At 40.6% G+C, this 19,906-nt stretch overlaps 1 protein-coding gene and 1 pseudogene across 4 annotated transcripts in view; one reads left to right on the top strand and one right to left on the bottom strand.

Annotated features, from left to right (window-relative positions):
• Window positions 1-19,906, bottom strand: part of INO80 (INO80 complex ATPase subunit) — a 130,340-nt gene that overhangs the window by 30,274 nt on the left and 80,160 nt on the right. For all 4 annotated transcript variants that reach the window (XM_059913583.1, XM_059913579.1, XM_059913581.1 and 1 more), the window contains exons 25-27: window positions 17,234-17,374; window positions 10,596-10,821; window positions 6,347-6,474 (exon numbers count right to left, since the gene is read on the bottom strand). In XM_059913583.1, the coding sequence (XP_059769566.1) occupies window positions 6,347-6,474; window positions 10,596-10,821; window positions 17,234-17,374 (495 nt within the window). The remainder of the gene's footprint in view (window positions 1-6,346; window positions 6,475-10,595; window positions 10,822-17,233; window positions 17,375-19,906) is intronic.
• Window positions 12,748-13,210, top strand: LOC132360493 (small ribosomal subunit protein uS12-like; annotated as a pseudogene).

The following is a 19,906-nucleotide window of genomic DNA, read 5'->3' as shown; positions in this document are numbered from 1 at the left end:
TAATTCTGCTTGAACTAATAAAATAAAAATTATGGCTTTTAACATTTAGGAAGTCTTTAGACCTATACAGTTCTCGTAGGTACTATTTTTAAAAATTATTGAAGAAGCCAAAGGGGTTATGGACAAGATGTACTCTTGGCATCTGAGTAGTGATTTTCAGCCGGGATTAAAATTCCTGGGTCCCACCCCCCCAGGAATTCTGACTCTGTAGGTCTGGGTTAGGGCCTAGACCGGTTTATTTTTAAAAAGCTCCAAAGATGATTGCAATAGACACCCTATTTCTAGAGCTGAGAACAACCACTCCAGAGGGAAGGCAGGGCAGGGTCCCTTAGAATCATGCTATCTCAGCATGGCTCTCAGATGAGCAACACATGAAGTTTTGTCAGAAATGCAGAACTGAGGGGCACACCCCATATCTAGTAAATCGAAATCTGCATTTAACAGGTGTGACTTGTAAGTACATTTACACTGTTATAGAACACACCCTTATGCTATTTCTAAAGCACTGGAACACTTTTTTCAAGAAAACTCTTATATGGAATCCCTCTAATATAAAATAGATTTTAAAAAAAAATTACTATTCTAGCTAACAAAGAAGGGTAGGGAGTCCAGGCCCCACCTGTTTAATGTCTACACCTAGGTCTCCTGTCCTGTACCCAACCCCATCAGTTGAAAAACCACTGTCTTAGAATACAAATTGAGAAGACAGGTCAGTTCTGGAACACGTCCCTAAGTCCTACCTTTTAAGCAGTAGCATGTGAACAGAGCTATTAGCATAACTCAAAATAGTTTCAGCAAGTGCCTCTCAATCCTTTAAAGTATACTAAATAAAAGCAAACATTCACACACCCAGGGGCGTAATACAAAGGGTCTAGGTTCATCTTGTAGTAGTGATAATGATGATGACTAGCATTTACTGAACATTTACTAAGTGACGATCACTATTCTGTGTATTTTACCTGGTTTTGCTTATCTAATCCTCACTACAGCCTTTCGGGTAGGTGTTATTATTGTCACTCCCATATCTTACAGATGTTAAGCAAGGTCTCTAAAGTGACACAGGCAGCAGGCATGGAGCTAGGATGGGAACTCAAGTAGACTAGATCCAGAGCCTTTAGCTTAACCCCTCCACCTACTGCTTCCCAGATAGAACAGAAGCTCACTACCACGAGCGGAAAAAAAGGGGAGGGAGAAGCCCCACAAGGTTCTTAATATATTATGACTATAACCCCCATCCATCATCATAAAGAAAGGGTAACTGGGCACTTGAAAAAATAAAGGCAAATGTTTATACATCCCTAACGCAAACCTTCCGTTCTGAGACTTCTTCTCTATTTCAAAGTTGTCTCTGATGTTCATTTTAACCCAATTTCACTGTCACAAAAAAATTTGAGGGGAAGACTCAGTATGATCCACAAACCTGCAGACCTAGTGTAACTTTATTTTCCTGGACATGCCCCTTTCCATCTTTGGTGTATATCACCGGCAAAAAGTGAGGCTCCTCTCAATGTCTATTACAACTTCTCTTTTGTCCAAGCAAATTGCACCAAGTAAGTGAAATATGATAGCTATCCTTCCCTTATCTAATATAGAGCCCTCTGGAGCAATCACAAAGCATTCATGGGCCCACCATAATCTGCCTTCACCCTACTTGTTATTCCCCTTTCTTCTATACCATATGCTCCAGTTACACTAAACTACTCCCCACTGCCCAATGTCTTGTACCTTCCCACGTCTGTGCCTTTTTACATCTGGCTTCCTTAGTCTGGAAATGCCCTTTTTCCTCATGGTTGAAATTCTATTTAAGTTCAGTTCATATGTCACCGTATGTGAAGCCTTCCCGAAGTGACCCAGTTGGAAATAAATGTATCATCCCTCTTGCTATCTTCAGCTCTGTTTATGCTTTATTTTTGGCATTAGTGTCAGGGTACACTTGACAGTTATTTGTGTGAGATATATATATACATACATACATAAATCCTTCACTAGATACATCTCTTAAAGTCAAAGACCACATTTAACTGGTATTTACCTCTGCCTAGCACAGTGCCTCGCTCATAGTAGGCATGAAAAAGAAATGAACTAAACAGAATAAATATAGTGTGGTTGTAAGCAAACACATTTCTTTCTATCACTTCTAAGACCTAATGAAAATGCTAGTTAACAGTGACCCCAATTTGCTTTTCATTCCTCGGAGCAGTTTTAAAATACTCAGTTTCCCTATATGTTCAGAATCACAGCTCCCAAAGGTTACTTGGAGTTCTAAGAAAAGCCAGCCCATAAATGATAGAATGTCTGTTTGGGATGAATCCTTCCCCAGTGAGGCACTTGCTGACTAGGCAAGTTACACAACCCAGTGTCTCATATATCATCATTAGCTATGGATTATCTGTATTTAATTCTGTGTTGCATTATTTTCATATATTGGTGCAGTGCAAGATTTGTCTGGGTTTCAGTACTTAACAATCACACATACAGCACCAGTTGGCTGACCCTTTCCAAGTATTTCTGTATTGCATAGAAAATACTTAGGCTTATTTCCTTGAACTACAGACTCAGTTGCTTGATGCAATAGGAATGAATCTCAAAAGAGATGACTCAGAGATAATGTAAGTCATCTGTAGTGAGTTAAAAGCTCTCTGCAACTACTAAACTATGGGGAGGGACGGGGAGTATCCCAAACTATAGGGTAAAATGGTGGTGGTGGGAAAAGTTTTGTCTGACATCCAGCTGGATGCCACCATCCCAACAGCATAGGGGCTATGTATGTCTGTGTCCATAGTACCCCCATCAGGCAAGACCCTGTATGTGACTCAGGAAATAAAAAAATAAACTGATAACATAACTTAGTGACCTGTGATATCCTCCCTTATTTATGTCCTTGACTTCTACCCATGGCACACTAAAAATTCCTGGCCCTGGAAATTAAGTAGTCTCCTTTTTAAATCCCCTATCTGGAAATACTATTTGGATACCATGGGACAAGATGAAATATTTCTGAATATAGAATTCTATTTGGAAGAAGATCTGATATATTCACTTGAAATTTAAATTAAAGTCAGATTTTTGCCCAAGAGAAGGAGGCTATCAATCACTTTAGAAAATACTGAGCAAATACAAAGTGCTTAGAACTAGTATTTTTCACAAAATGGAATCCTGACCATACAAAAGTGTGTGAATTTTTACTATCTTTTAGTTCTTCTGAGTCCCAGAAACAGACAAACACATAGCCAAGGCTAAGGCACAGAACAAAAAAACCCCAAAAAGGCTGTTAGATAAAAGAGATGCTGACATGCTCCACAGCTACACAGCAGAGCTTCAACAGCCCCATGTGAGCTCAAATTCCTGCTCTATTGGAAGTTTTTCTTCCATCTTTGATATACAGGGTACAAGATGTCAAGGGAAAAAGAGAATCCTGAAAACATTTTTTTTTTTAATCTAAAAATTCAAACAAGCAAACAAAAACCACAACACTCTGAGAATGAAGAAGCAAGGCCAAGGGTCAAGGTATTTTTTAAAATTAATACTAGGTCATGTTTTAAAGTGGAACATGGCTCTAATGAATGTTTACAATGAAAGCTTCCATCATGAAAGTGACTGAAAAACCCATAATACTCTTTGAAAAGATAATGAAAAGTAGATCTAATCCTGCACTGTCCTAAAATCCACAGTACATTTACATTTCTATAAATGATGAGACAAATATTAAACATTGTGGGCACTGTAATTCTATGCCCACAAAATATATTTGGAGGACTAAATTCTTGGAATACAAAATGTGGTTCGTTTGAATAAATAATATTAAAACAAATAAGTAGACTGAAAAAGAAGAAACTTTAAAATTTAATGTTGAAGGAAGAATAGTATAGTAGTAAGGAAACTAGACAACAGTTTCATTTTAATTCTTCAGTACAAACAGTTGCAACATTTTCTGGCTTCAGCATCCTAGAAGCATGTTACACACATGGCTAAGGAATGTTAGCAGTTGTGAAATTCAGGCTTTGAATTTGCTTTTCCCTAATTTAGAATTCCCCATAGAGCGATGCAACTACATTTAGAGAAGATTCTCAAGCTGCCTTCATTGCTAAGCCTACCCACAAAGTCCACATCCCCTCTAAAAATCCTGCTGGATTATAGAGAGACAGGAAGTTACCCTGGTGGGTAGTGTTTACAGCACTCATCCTGAACAAAACTCATTATCATACTTTGAATTACTTATCTTAGTGATTCTTATGAGTACCTAGAAGTGTGCAATATACAGAATAAGGGACTAAAATGCAGGACTGTGTCACTTAACCTACTCACACTCACCTTCATCTACCAGAGCTAGCTTATTTTTTGGTGGCTCACCCCCTTTTCTTTGGAACTTCCCTTATAATGTGAATCAGCTTTTAGGACTCTATAATATACTGATATATAGCCTTGGGGAAAAAAAAAGATTATTAACTCCCTTACAATATCCTTAGCATATTACCTTTTCTATAATTCTTATCAGTGAAAGATTACTATTTCATCTATACTTTCCTGACTCTTCAGGAAAAGGCAGGTACACTTTATCTAAAAAGAGTCCCACTGAAAGAAAGTTACTCATACATATTTGTTTTGGCTGTTGGCATCATTTAGTTTGAACAGAATTTTTTTTTTTTTTTTTTTTTTGGGCTGCATTGGGTCTTCGTTGCTGCGCGGGCTTTCTCTAGTTGCGGCGAGCGGGGGCCACTCTTCATTGTGGTGCGTGGGCTTCTCATTGAGGTGGCTTCTCGTTGTGGAGCACGGGCTCTAGGTGCACAGGCTTCAGTTGTTGCAGCACACGGGCTCAGTAGTTGTGGCTCACGGGCTTTAGAGCGCAGGCTCAGTAGTTGTGGTGCACAGGCTTAGCTGCTCTGCAGTACGTGGGATCTTCCTGGACCAGGGCTCGAACCCAAGCCCCCTGCATTGGCAGGCGGATTCTTAACCACTCTGCTACCAGGGAAGTCCCTGAACAGAATATTAAGGATGCAGGCGGTCCTTTTATTTTGGATTATTGCTGTTAGGACCTTTAACATAGTCAAGATTTACATCAAACACAACGGCTTAATCGCCTCTTACGGTGACTCACAGTCACTTATAAGCATTTTTTCCATCATTTAGAAATAGATGACCTACTCACAATACAAAAAGGCAGAAACTTCTGCCTGTTGACAGCATTCCAGAGGCTAAACACTTTTTATTAAACATAAAACACAGTGATTAAATTGACCTCAAATATTATTTGTTATGTCTGTTGCTAAAAGAAGTTGCCTGATTATTTAAGAGCCTGCCACCGAATTCAGATAAACTCACTGCAAAATTCAGCGAGCCAGCCTTGGCTTCTGAAGAACCTAACGTTCTCCCCTATTGCTACCCTTCATTCCTTCTGTACTGATAGAATCTCTACTCCTTTATTCCTAGATAGGGATAATCATGGTCCAATTTCCACTTATTTATTACCAACTAGTCCCTGGAGTAGCAGGGTTAAAATTTAAAGCCTTAAATATGTAAAACACACACAAAAAAACATGAGAATATTTATACACTACTGACATCCAGATGCTTCAGCCTCTCAACAGATGGCTTTCCAACTTTCTTGCACGAAAAACTTACTCTAGTGGTCTGTGGTTATTTGTCCTCACTTTCACTCCTCTGTTTATATGTCCATGACTTTCTCTCCCTCAAATAATAAGCCACTACTTCAACAACAAGAAAGCAGAGAGAATGTCAACTCAGAAGTAATAAAAGAAACAAAATCTGCCCTGCACAGTAAGACAGAGCTGTATCTTTCACCATAACCCAATGGTTGTCAACTTTGGTTATATATTAGAATCACCTTGGGAGCTTTTTATCCTAACGCCTAGGCCTCATTCCATACTTCTTATATAAGTATCTCTGAGGATGGGACATCAGTATTTTTTAAAGCTCCCCCAAAAGACTGCAAAATGTAGTCAGGTTGAGAACCACTACACTAACTCAGGATGAATAGCTGCTCTCTAATAGAGAACTAATCCCAAATCTTGTTTTCCATACAGAATTTCAGAGGATTTTTCAAGAAATTCCTAGGATCTGATCTGCTTTAAAATTCAGGAATTTCTTCACCAGTAAAGGAAGGGAGGAGGGGGATTCTATTTCACTGATATAAGGAAGGAGGAAGGAGGAAGAAGTCCTTTGCACACTTTCATATCCGCCAGGAGTTGCTTCTCCTCCCCATATAGATGGTCAAATCACGAAGACAAGTTTTGGGTTCCCATTAAGCAGGACTGACATCAGTCATACATCTATGATTCCTGCAATTTAAATGTCAAAGCGTCCTAGTCCCCAAGGTTCTTTCTCCTACCTCCAGCAGGTCTATCATCCTGGTCATCTGGGAGTAGATAAGGACCCTATGTCCTTGAGACTTGAGCCGAGTCAACAGGACATCAAGGGCATACAGCTTTCCACTGTCAGTGATGAGGCTCTCCTTGCCTAGGGAGAAGAAAAGGGGGGAAGTGGGAAATTGTATTTAATTGAAGCAGCAAAATCACTCACTGCAAAGCTGTATGCAGCCAAAATTACTGCAACCAGGATGCTTGTCATCATGAGACCAGGAAAGTACTCTAGAGAAGAATGCAAAGCACTGTTAAATCATATCCAGTAGTGCTCTGGGAAGAAACATCCTGAAGTAGGGAGGTGTAGGTCCCCTCCCAACTGACAGTTCCCAATCAGACATCTGCTGCTAAGGCATCTGAAAGTTTCCCTGCTCCACATTTTTATTCAAGAGACAGCAGGTATATGTGGACATCTAACAGTAATATCCATGCCAAACCTGCTGTTAAGTGACCTGAGAAATCTTTTTCCTTTGTTCATCTTATCTCTAGGTATCTGTTTCTACTAGTCCTGTGGCTATATGGTTTACCTCCCAAAGGCATGAGAATGTAGAGAAACAAGGGCTGCTCTTGCCTGCCCCTAAAGACACTTGAACACCAAGAAATGCACTAAAAAACAAAAACAAAAACAAAACAAAAAACCCCCCTCCCTCTTGGATGATTTCAAATAGGTTGGCTGGTAAATGTCATTATCCTAAGCTGTAATTTAATAAAGACACTAGGGCTTATTCAGCTTTTCAGAAAGACTGACTTTGGGTTTCTGTGAAATGGAAGCTGCTTTCACTCACTAATTTGTGCTTCCTCCTTCCTCTTCCCATTAAAAAAAAAAAAAAAAAAAAGGCATTTCAGCCAAAGATCTTTAGAGAACACTTAACTCACAAATTTTCATCTTATCCATTCAGTATCATTCAACTCCCATCACATTTCAGGAAGTAGAGTTTCCTGTTTGCAGACTGGTCCATAAACATACCCTAAACAATTGCTGCTACTAGGAGGGGAAGAGGTGAAACTTAAGGGGCTGGGAGATGTAAGAGTATGTTTACAAGTGGCTGTGGGATGCAAAAAGAGAGCCAGAAAGGCTAGAGAGTTCACATACACAGCTAACTACTAAAAGTAAAAAAAGAAAACTGTTAAGAAAAACATACTGTCTACCTTTAGTTTAGGGTTTGAACCTGTGGTTTTTCCTCTGAACTATAGACGCTGACTGTTGAGAGCAATCCAAGAGTTTTCAACGGTCATTTCTCTGTTCTCGCCACTATCTGCCAAGTGCACAATTAATTGTATAAACCGAGTGAGAACAGATGTGCTGACAGCACCACAACGACTCATCAGCCACTGTGTTTTTGCTACAACGCTACAGGTCCTGGATGTTTACTCCTCTGCTCTGCAGCCTGCCTTTTCCCACCTTCGGAACATTGCCAGGCCACAGTTCTTCCTCCACCACCCCCTCCCTGACGCTGTGGCACACACCTTTGTTCAGCCTCTTTGTTTGGTCCTGTTTAGATTATTGAAATGCTCTCCTTGTTGGTCTCCTTACCAACGCAATCAAATGACTGCAGCTGGGACAGAACCGACTGCTAAGCCCTCTTGCTGGCACCGGACAAGGAGGCCTATATAAATTCCCAGTCTGATCAGGCAGCAATGCTTTCGTAACAACTTCAAGGGTTTCTTCTTGCCAATTACCCTTCTCCTTTAATTGGGTTCCCTGGGGTCCCTCAATTTTGATAGCTCCTAAACATTCCCCAAAGAGGTACCAATCAGCTTCAGACAGTAAGTTTCTTTTTTTCTCATTAAAAGCACAGGAAAGTGAAAAAGAAGCCCATATATTTTTCAGTCACTGAGTGAGAGTGGGCAAGCTAAGCGCATCAGATTTCTGCAGCCTGCTTATCTCCTCTTTCCATTCGTATATAGTCCCTCAATGCAAATATTTAAGCATATACAAATCTGTCTTGTGTCTGAATATTCAGAAGCTTCAATTCATCTCAAAATCATGATTTAATGGTTTTCACACATTCCTGCTTCCCACATCTACTTTACTTTGCAAGCAGAACGAACTGATGCTAGGATTAGGAAAACTCAGAGATGAAGATGTACATTTAGAAGAGAACTCTGATGCACCTAAAAGAAGCAAGAAGTCGTACCTGTTGTTAGCTTGTTATTGTTTAGGTGGGGGAGGTGGAAGTGGATAGACAGAATTTCTTTGGACTTGCCTGAAGGAAAAGGTCTAAGAAGAAAGTGACATCAGCAACAGCCTTAAAGCACTTAAGCAGAAAAAAAGTTTTCTTTCACTGCACACTGTTGCCTTCTGGGCCTGGCATCCATTACCCAATTTTCAGGAGCTACCAAAGCTGCACTGGACAAGAGCACCACCTGTTGCTAAGCAGGGCGTAGAGCCAAGAAGAGCACAATTCCCTAGAAATTAGGCTGACTCTGCCAAGTCAAACCTGCGCCCAGCCCCTTCTTTCAAACAGAAGCTCAAAAAATGTTGAAACGAACAGACCTACGCTACTTTCTTGCAATCTTTCCTACAATCCTACAGTACAATCTTACAGTATTTTCACTTAGATACAAGCTCTTACTGACCACAGTATAAGATCCTGGTCACCGACAAAATGAATGTATCCAATGGCAGTAAAATTAGGGTAACAGATAAAATAATATCTCCTTTTTCCAAGGAGAGGAGACTTTTGAAGGGATTGTACACACTTCTCTTGGTGAAACACAGAGAGACATTCAAGGTGTGAAATCCAGAAGATTTTGGTGAGTCTCTCAAGGAATATAATAAAACCAACCCTTCCCAGGGAAACAGAAAATGTAAAAGTATAGAGGAAAAAGAGATAAAATACAGGTTCCAGTGACCCCTCCAACCCCCACTGCCCTGCCCAGCCAGTCTACCGAGCACAATGGGGTCAGTGAGGAGCTGGTTGGTTCTCACAGTAAACAGCCAGTGAGGCTGGTGCTTTTTATCGATGCAAAAAGAACTCAGACACTTCCTGCTATTTAAACAAGGTCCATTTTTCTTTCAAAGAACAGGAAAAGCCACAAGAGATTCCCACAGCGCCAGCAATAAGCCTTCTCCTTCTGTACTGGGAACTTAGGAGTCAAAATGAAAAAGGGAGAAAGAAGAAATAAGGTGTTATCTTGCTTCTTTTAACACCTGTGCTCATCTTCTGCCAGGGACTCTGTGGTTTCCAAACCTGCTGGCTTCTATTCCTCTATTCCTACTACTATTCAGGCCTGCTTTACACCTGGGCTTTCCCCTTATTTTCTAACAATATACCTTCATCCACTGCTTTCATCTGTTTTAAGTCAGATATGAGGCCACATACATATTGCTCTTGTACACAAAACGGTATCTTCCAGTTCAAAGCACCCCCAAAGCAACTAACAGGTTGACCCAAAGTCCCTCGACACTTGACAAAGTTAACATTAAACGGAAAAGCCAGGCCTTAAAGCCTAGAACCCAGTTATCTCTTAGAAATAGCAGAGCCTCTCTTTTGAACACTTAACTCTAGTTTACTTCCTTTATGTGCCAGTAAGATGAATATAATCAAAGCATCAGAGAATTTGGACAACTGAAACGAACATGGTAGCTTTAAGCTATCACTCCAGTGTGCCTGCAGGTGTAAGCAAGGAACATAAGCCTATGAACCCTGTGTTCGGTTTCCTTAAAAGTAGTCTCACTAAAGCAAAAATGAAAACCTAGTTTCCTTTCAACCCTCGACCTTGACTCTAGTAGGTCTGGGAATCCGCTAGCATTTTGGCACAAAACACTGTTTTTCTTCTGGTTATCATTCAGATCTCTAGTGCTTCGTGCAGGACACTGTTTATGCTACTTAAACTAGGCTTTCTGTGAGTGACGACATTCTCATTCATTCCACTGGCAATGGCACAAGACGACTGTACTCACTCGACCTGAAGCCTTTCCTACCAAGTTTATTTCCCTACACCCCCCGCCCCCACTCCTAAGAGTGGTATTCCTCTCTCAGCTGTAAGCTTGTCACAGGACAGCATTTAGGCAGAAATCTAAAAAAACATTTCTATTTCCACTCAAGTCACAAATTACTTAAGCATTCTTACCTACAATCACTAAGGGTAAAAGAGGAAATAGAAACCTCAAGAACTTTGAATTCTGAATATCTGAAACCACCACATGGAGTATTTTCCTGGTTCTTCCCTTGCCAAAGCTGGGAACATATGCCAAGAGAAAGGAGGACTCACCTGGAATCCTGATGAAAGACCAGCCATTCTGAGGCCTAATGCTCCACAGTCCTCCAGCTGGTTCTGGAAAGAACTGGGACCGTCGATTTAGCCAGTCTGCCGCCAGTTCAGGGGCCCCATTCAACAAACACTGCTTGGCTGCCAGACTCCCTCCTTCCTTCAGCACTCGCCGCTCATATTCTGCACTTCTGTCATTGCAGTAAGAATCCAATGGCACTGCGGTGACCTGCAGTGAAAGATTCACATGAGATGGCTCTTTCACATTTTCCACACCCACTAAGCCTTTTGGGAACTTTGACTCTGAAATCAGACTAATGTGGATAATTCTTAGACTAGCGGTTTTAACTTCCCTGCTCTGACAAACTAACCTGTCCTTAATAACTGACTTAGTGAGCTTCCCCAGGTAAAAAGCCAACCTCCATAACATGAATTTTCAACAAACTAAAGATCCAGAGAGTGCTGGAGTTTGCAGATAAACTGGGATACCAGTTTATACCAGTCAGGAATAATTCTATCACAAATATATATATATACACATATATATATATGTATCTGATCACTTTGTCATCTCCCTTCATTGCCAGACAGTGCTTTTGGCAAAGTTCTATTAGCCATACACAGGATGGTGAGGCCATAAAGGGAGCTGGAGATAGTCATTATTAAAGAACTAAAGAGTATCCTCCTGGTGCATCTGAAGCTATCTTTAAGGCTTCTGTGGCAAAGCTCCCAAGTTTGTCAACATTTCTTTTTCCTCTTCCCTGACCAGGTTACTGACTGACAAACCTAATGGAAGATAAGAGAATCTTTCTTTCAGGCCATAAGCTGCGGGGAGCATTATGGGGTAGGGATTAGAGAAAGCAATTGCCAGAGAGTAGTGAATTCATTTCCTGGCTAGGGCAGAGGCTTTGCACAAATTCTTATCTCACATTCAAATGCTGCCCCCCAAAGGAACAGAAGGCTCCTGCCAATTTAGAAACAGAGGTTTTATCCTTCTTTAATGACCTGGGTCTATTCCCCATCTAATAAGCAGCTATGCATTCAGATGTCTGTGAAATCATCTGATAAGGAGTCTGAGGTTACCTTTCGTTAAAATTTGGAGGTTGTGATTACCTGTAAGCCCAGGTTGATAAAAATGCTAAGGTCCCATTATTAGCAGTGAATTGCTCAGAAGAACCATGGAGCTAGACCAGGAGATAGGAAGAATGTGGATATAAGGAGCAAGGGCAGAGGTATGGGAAAGATCAGAACATAAAGTACTGGCTGTATGTAGTTAGGTAGTTCTATTCCTTCTATTATTTATTGGAAGTTAGACATTTAGGAAAATCTACCTTGCTACTAACTTTTCTATTTTCATGCCCATCAATATTTAGGGCAATGGTTGTCAAGTTTTGGTGGGCATAAGAACCTTCTTAGGAGCTTATCTAATGTGCAGATTTTGATCCAGGCCTAAGGTAGGAGTCACTAGTTCTCGGTTTTTAACATGCACCCCAGCATCTCAGGCCAAGCCTTGAGAAATACTGCCTTGGGGTACATAAACAATCAGCTAGCTGACTGTGGGGCTACAGGTACCTCTGCTGGAAACTGGAGGATACCAAAACTGGAGAAAGAGCACCATTTACCAATAGCCAAAGACTACACTACTCTGGCTTACAGATGAAGCTAAATTCATTTTGCTAGGGAGCAGTGCCATCTATGGTCCAGATGCAAAACTACAGTGGGTCACAGCAAGCTGGGCCCCTGGCGCTCCAAAACCCAGAAAAGCTCACACATTAAATCACCTTACTTAGTACTAGGAATAGGTTTTGGTAATCTCATACCACATTTACCCACTCCAAAAGGAGTTTGTTCTCTTGCTTCCAAGTTATTCATCTTTCCCACCAAAAGCTGAGCACAGGCAAATAAAGACCGAAACACAAAGCAGGTGATTAAAAATTGGGTCACGACTTCCCTGGTGGTGCAGTGGTTAAGAATCACCCTCCAATGCAGGGGACTCGGGTTCGATCCCTGGTCAGGGAACTAGATCTCACATGCATGGTATAACTAAGGAGCACACATACCCCAAGTAAGACCTGGTGCAACCAGGATAAATTAAACAAATAAAAATGAAAATAAATAAGTTTTGTCTTTCACTCAGGCCCATGGCGCTGGCAGGATGGGCAAGTGTCGCAGTCTTCGTACTGCCAGGAAGCTCCATAGCCACCAACGAGACCAGAAGTGGCGTGATAAACAGTACAAGAAAGCCCATTTGGGCACAGCCCTGAAGGCCAACCCTTTTGGAGGTGCTTCTCATGCCAAGTGAATTGTGCTTGAAAAAGTAGGGGTTGAAGCCAAACAGCCAAATTCTGCCATCAGGAAGTGTGTCAGGGTTAAGCTCATCAAGAATGGCAAAAAAATCACAGCCTTTGTACCCAATGATGGTTGTTTGAATTTTATTCATCATTTAGGAAAATGATTAAGTTCTGGTTGCTGGATTTGGTCGCAAAGGTCATGCTCTTGGTGACATTCCTGGAGTCCGCTCTTAAGGTCATCAAAGTAGCCAATGTCTCCCTTTTGGCCTTATACAAAGGCAAGAAGGAAAGACCAAGATCATAAGTTTTGATGATGAAAGCAGGATAGCAATAAATTTCCATATGCCAAAAAAAAAAAAAAAAAAAAAAAAATTAGGTCTCTCCCGCCATGGCTTGTCCTGGCAGTAGCCCAGTAGATACTAAACCAGAGCAGACATCTGCCACCTAGGATATGAGTTTCAGAATGTGACAATCAATAGTGGCTATACTTCCACAAAAATGGTTTGTGAAGCAGTGGTCTGAACCACAGAAGCATGACCAGTTCTATATAGCTCAAACAGCAAGCACACTCTTGGATGAGTAAGCATACTTAATCTTTTCTAATTAGAGACTCATATTGACCAATTTTACACTCAAAGATAACTGCTTTTTTTTTTTAAATCTTATTGGAGTATAGTTGATCTACTATTGTTGTGTTAATTCCTGCTGCATAGCAAAGTAACTCAGTTTTACATATATATATTCTTTTCCATTACGGTTTATCGCAGGATATTGAATATAGTTCCCTATGCTATACAGTAGGACCTTGTTGTTTATCCATCCTATATATAAAATAGTTTGCATCTGCTAATCCCAAACTCTCAATCCTTCCCTCCCTCCCCCCTACCCCTTACTTTGATTTTTCTTTTCTTTTTTTTAAGAAAAGCAGAATATATACTGGAATTATATATAAAAACTTTGGGCCCATACTCTCGAGATGAAAAATCAAAAGCTAGAAAATCATGAAGGAATAGGGGGAGAACAGTGACACAGGAAAGAGTGTCATTTCTAGACACTTTTTTTTTTTAATGTTTTATTCTTAACAGCCATAGTTATGTCACCTCCCTGCAGCTAACTTTTTTTTTTTTTTTAATTTTATTTATTTATTTATGGCTGTGTTGGGTCTTCGTTTCTGTGCGAGGGCTTTCTCTAGTCGCGGCAAGTGGGGGCCACTCTTCACCGCGGTGCGCGGGCCTCTCACCATCGCGGCCTCTCCTGTTGCAGAGCACAGGCTCCAGACGCGCAGGCTCAGCAATTGTGGCTCACGGGCCTAGTTGTTCCACGGCATGTGGGATCTTCCCAGACCAGGGCTTGAACCCGTGTCCCCTGCATTGGCAGGCAGATTCTCAACCACTGTGCCACCAGGGAAGCCCCCAAGACACTCTTATAGTTTAAAAACAAAACAACTTTTTCCAGTTATAAACTTTCACCTATTTTCCAATTTCATTTTGCTGATAGCTTTCCAAGTCCAGGATTAAAAACTAGGAGGTTTGCAAGGCTCAGCTCTTAGTGAAATATTTTTTAATGTTTTGATAAGCTTATTTGGCAGGAGCCCTGGATCAAGATATATACAGAATCATACAGTGTCATGTTGTAAGTACGTAAGCAGTGAACTCATGAGGTCCAAAAGGAGGCAAACAAGTCCATTTCTACTTAAATTGTGCTTTCTAAGTCAGCTCTATCCTAAACAGCCTCCACGCATTCTGCTAACCCCAAGTGGTCTTCCTGATTGCTCAGAAGCAGGGGGAGATGAAGCATGACATACCCATTCTTGCCTCCCCACAAATGGAAATGCATACTCCCTTTAGTCCCACATGAGCAAACCCCTATTTCTTGCTTCATTAACTTCCTAAACTATAGTATCTTCAGGGGCTGCCTCCTGAAGCATTCAGAGCGTCCTTCCTGAGGACACGTATATTCCTGCTCTAGCTCTAGGAAGCGTGACCGCTCCAAGCGCTTCAGTTTCTTGGTGTGATGAATTCCCAGGCTCTTAGTTTATTAACCCTGCAGAATGATTTCTTAAGCTAATGATAATTCCTTCCTTAGTGACACAGTTCTTCCTGAATTGACCCTAAAGTTTTCACAGCATGTGCCACGGAAATTAATTTGTCTTAACTCAATGCCAGGGTTGAGGCGTCAAAGGAAATCAGTTTCTCTCCACCGCAGATGGGTTAGAAATCAACATATGATCATTAAAATACCTCATAAAATGTTGCCTTATTCACACCCCCGGCCTGATCTACAGATCTTGTGTGTGTATAAAACATTCAGATATGTTTAAAACTCTTCTTCCTGTCCTCCTAACTATGGGGTGATTACTCCCATTTCAGATTTAGCACATGCTACGTGAAGAAACTCTAGAGACAAACGTGGGGAGAGGGGCTGAACAGGAAAGGGTGTTGCTGGGGAGGAGCCCCTCAGCCAGATGAGAAAAGCTTCCTCCTGCTTCCTGCCTGCCACCACACCTTTAGGCTAACAGTCTTCTTCAAGTTACTATTGTTTTTTAGGGAAACATCAGTACCAGGCATGATAGTTTAGACTTCAGGCTCCTCAGAAACAATACTTAAGTAGTACAGTGGGGGTCTGTATATGTAAGTATGTCAGAGAGTGGGGTTATTCTCCAGAGTGGTTGGCTATAGAGCTCTGAGTGGTATCAATGAAGAAATTTTATGTCCATAAATGCAGTTACAGTCCAGGGCAGTTCACTTTTTACTGGCTCCATAAAACACGGGGAATATGAGAAGTAAAAAATGTCTTGACATCCCTCTCTCAAAAATCTAGGCTTCCTCTTATAGGCCTCTCCATGTACATAACAGACTAGGAGAGTAAAAAGGAAACAACCATACAACTATGAAGCCTGAAGGCTGCTTTCTATGCAAGCACTTGGCTTTAGATGTTTTCTGGAAAAAGTGCTTTTCCCTAGATCAACTTAAGCTTCAAAGACCAAGAATGCTTTGGAAGAACTGGGTACCTACAAAACCCAAATACTTTCTGGAGAATCAATATAAATCAAACAAAGTTGATAGTGGTAAGAGAATCAAGTTTGTGTAGCACAGGACCAGCAGAGAAATCTACACAGGCAGGAATCAATGGGACTCTACTGTCATCTCATTTCCATTCATCATCTTTCTTTGGACCCTCTGCCAGATTCTGACCTTTGATAACTTAATAAAGTAAGGATGTAAGCTGATATAAATAATGGTAGAGAAATATCATCACAAAGAAGATTTAAAAGTCTTCACCTTCTCTGAATGGAACTGTGAAAACAGTAGACTTGCTAGGATGAGTGAAGAAAACAAGACAGAAACACAGAAGGGTAAGAAAAGTCAACCTCTTAGAGTCTCCTGGCTAATTGAAAGTTGCCCTTAGAGCAAATGGAAACAAGCTGGGAAGACAAACTCATTTTTGCTCTAATTGCAGTCTGGCCACATCTTAGCCTCTCTCCCTTCATGTACTGCTTCATGTTTGTAAGAGAGTTTCTGTCTGGCTCTGATCAGAAAGACATGAAAGAGTGGAAGATGTAAGCGAAGTAAACAGCCGCAGCGTGCCAAGGGGAGCCTTTGCAGCGACACTGTGGGCAATCACCAGAGTGCCCTGTTTTGATAAACAGGGTATCAGGAAAGATCTAATAGCTGTCCAAAGTTGAAACCACAATAGAAACTACTCCCAATCTGCAAAGAAGACTACTACCACTGACTGGTGGATATGGCCCAAGAGTCACTTTTCAGAGGGAACATACTTGTGAACCACAGTCCAGGCAGAGCTGCTGAAGAAAGCGAGAGAATACCAGCTAAGAAGTTTCTTGATGCTGGAGTGTTATGTTTCCCTTTGTTATTTGGAGACTGTACTGAGGCGATAAGGCCAGATCAAATCTCCCTCCCAATCGGGCCCCCTCCTCTGAAAAACCCTCAAAAACCTCAACACAGGTGACAAATGGCTCCCTCTTCTATTCAAATATTCCACTGTTCCTGTCTCTGCTATTGGGTGATAATCTACCTCGTAACAGATGGCTTGCTCCCATGGTAGTTTAGAGCCCCAGGCTAAATGAGAGGAACTACATGGAAGCAACATCAGGGAAAGAAGTCACTTCTATCTACCATACAACTACTCTCAAACCAACACAATTCAAAGTGAGGAGTGCTGTCTTGGGAAAGCCAGGACCGTGGATGCCCTTTCTAAATAATGAGCATTTATATGTTTCTCAAGGTCCAAATAGCTTAAAACAGTTCTGGTTAAGAAATGGATGCCTTGAAAACTGGTTTATTTCTTCAAACACCATCTATTTTATCTCTTCCCTCCTGTGGCACTTACTCGTGGACTGGCCACACACAAAAAAGATGGCAGCTCAGTGAGCAGGCAGCAACGAAGCGAGGAGGTAGCTGATCTCCGCTGATGGATGACCTGGTCTGAGTAGCCACTCACTGCTTTACAGTGGCTGCTGAAAACCAGAGACTACAAAACAAAAATGCAAATTAGTGCTATTGACAATTATTTATTGTAAGCAAAATAGAAAAAATGTCACATATAGTCAAAGTTCATTCTAATTTCAAACTGTGCTTTTATTAATGTACCTTAGGTAAATGTCATCTCTAATTCTGCCTTTTTCTGGAAGAGATTCTGTTTATTATAAATAGTTACAGCAAAATTTTCATTAGACAAAACAACATTTTGTGTATGTCAGGGGAAGTTTGGTTCATTTGTTAAACCGTGGATACAAACCCATTTGTCTTGAGTTTAAAAAGATGACCAATAATATTTCCTCCTAAATTTTTCTTTTAGGCAGATCTGTTTAGTATTTCATGTGTGTACTAACAGTGCAGTATAGTTCTAGCAAGGTTGGAAGTTCTATCTATTTGGAGACATCAATAAAAGTGGTCAGGAACAGGAAACAATATCTCTTTAGTTCCTCTAACCTAACTACCATTTAAAAAATTAAATACATTACTGTATCAATTCATTTTAACAGACTTAAAGCTCATGTTAAAGCTTCAGTTTGCAGCCATTCACATGAAAGATTTTTAAGTATGGAATGTTCACATACAAAGAATTTGTCAGTGGGATTACAGTGTTGTATCAATATATTGCAGGTGCAGTTCTTTCTTCAGTTCAATATTAGACATTTTATCTTTGGATCTTCATTCTCGATTATTTCACTTATTTGTCTTACTGGTTTCTCAAGGCAGGTTGGTAACCTAAATAATCATATGAATGAAGATAATACAAAAAACTGCAAGATGAACAGTAACCAGGACCCTCTGCAGGAGAATAACAGTTATAACTCCAATACCGAAAAAGTGTCCAGTACCAAATCTCTTCAAAGCTTCTTTGTTTAGTATATATTTCCTCCTGAAGTACATGGGTTCTTCAGGATCACAGTTTGAAAGAAGCCATCTCAAGCTGTCTAGTAGGACAGGTGTATCATAATCTGCTTTCATGAAGCAATCAGCACCTTCTAAATAATGGGCATGAAAAAACTGAAAGGCTTTAAATGTTTCCCGCAGAGTTGGGACGTCTTCAGTGATTTCTAATCACACTGTATGGAAGTCTTTACAACACTTTAGTACAATGCTGGACTCATGTAGCTTTGATATGTTTGACATTTTTCTCTAGATGTTTAGGTCCCATCATTAACCAGAAAAGAACATTAATCTTCTGATATCGTTTTTCAACAATATCTGTGTTCTCATCTTTATGTTGGGTAGCATCTGCACTGAGATTTAACCACCTCTCTACATGTTTGTCTCCATTATCATCTGAATGCCTAGTGTGAGGATCATTATGAAGATTAATAGACCAGGTGTCACCCTGTTCTTCCAATACTGATGAGCTAGGATCATTACTAAAAAAATCCTATTGCTGATACACAGATGAAAGTAAAAAAAAAAAACAAAAAACAAAATGTAGCCAATTTTCTTGTTTTCTGAAAGTTCACTTCTGATTATTAGTGATAGCTCTTCTTGCCCCTCCTGGGGGTGAAGAGATGACACAAGCCTAGCAACCGCTGCTCGTATCTGTCGTAGTTCAGGGCTGCTAGCTGGGGTGTCCACTGCCACCCAGGTGGCTGAGATAGCAGCAGTGGCTGGCCTAGAGACTTTTGAATTCTTTACTAACTTCTAAAGAGCAGTACCTAAACAATGCCTCAGGGAGGGATCTCTTAAAGTCAACCTCATTTTCAGTATTCTTAAATGGCAAAATCCAACAGATAAGAGCTGAAAGAATGACCAATTCCTTCAATAATTTTCTCTCCAACATTGTAGTTATTAATAAGGGATACAACAATCACGATAGGGAGTCTTTTTAACACAATATTTTGCTTGTGATACCTTTCTGGAAAAAGTCTAATGATAATTTTACTTCCGGGGTGGTCATTCCTAAGTTAGAACATGTTCACTTGTCTTATATCAGCTAGGTTAAGACAGGCTTCTCATTGGCAGTCACTAAATCAAGGTGATTTGTAGCTGATTCCAGATTTAAAAAATGATTCACTAGCTCAACATGCTCAACATACACAAGGCTTAGCTTTAGAGAAACCCTGACTACCCTCAGTATACTTCACTCAATCTATACTTTTCTAGATCATTTTCTCTTAACATTGGTTCCATCAAATCTTCCTTGGCACAGGTGGTCCTTGGTACCATACTATCCACATTCCCTTCACATAATGACATGAACTGCTAGGTACTGCTATATACAGAAAATTTTAATGCTTAATAGAGAAGAACACAAAGGACACCTCAGGCATCGTTGTGTAGGATGCAGGGGGCCGGGGGGGGGGGCGGTGCAGAAAAGAAGGTTCATTACTTCTTTAGTCTACTTTGGTCTAAAACAAATTAGAAAAAAAAGAAACAATGTCACACAATGAGAGATGTGACTTGGTAATAATGTGGTCACAGTTTTTGCTCTTCTGTTGTCCCTTCCTCATGTTCTTGAGTTATCTTACTACCCTGCAGGCAGTGGCAACTGTGTGTGTCTTGCTGCCAGTAC

Source organism: Balaenoptera ricei, chromosome 2 (genome assembly GCF_028023285.1).
Source record: "Balaenoptera ricei isolate mBalRic1 chromosome 2, mBalRic1.hap2, whole genome shotgun sequence".
In the NCBI taxonomy this organism is placed as follows: Eukaryota; Metazoa; Chordata; class Mammalia; order Artiodactyla; family Balaenopteridae; genus Balaenoptera; species Balaenoptera ricei.
Note: the sequence above shows the minus strand (reverse complement) of the source record. Positions and strands in the feature narration are given on the sequence as shown.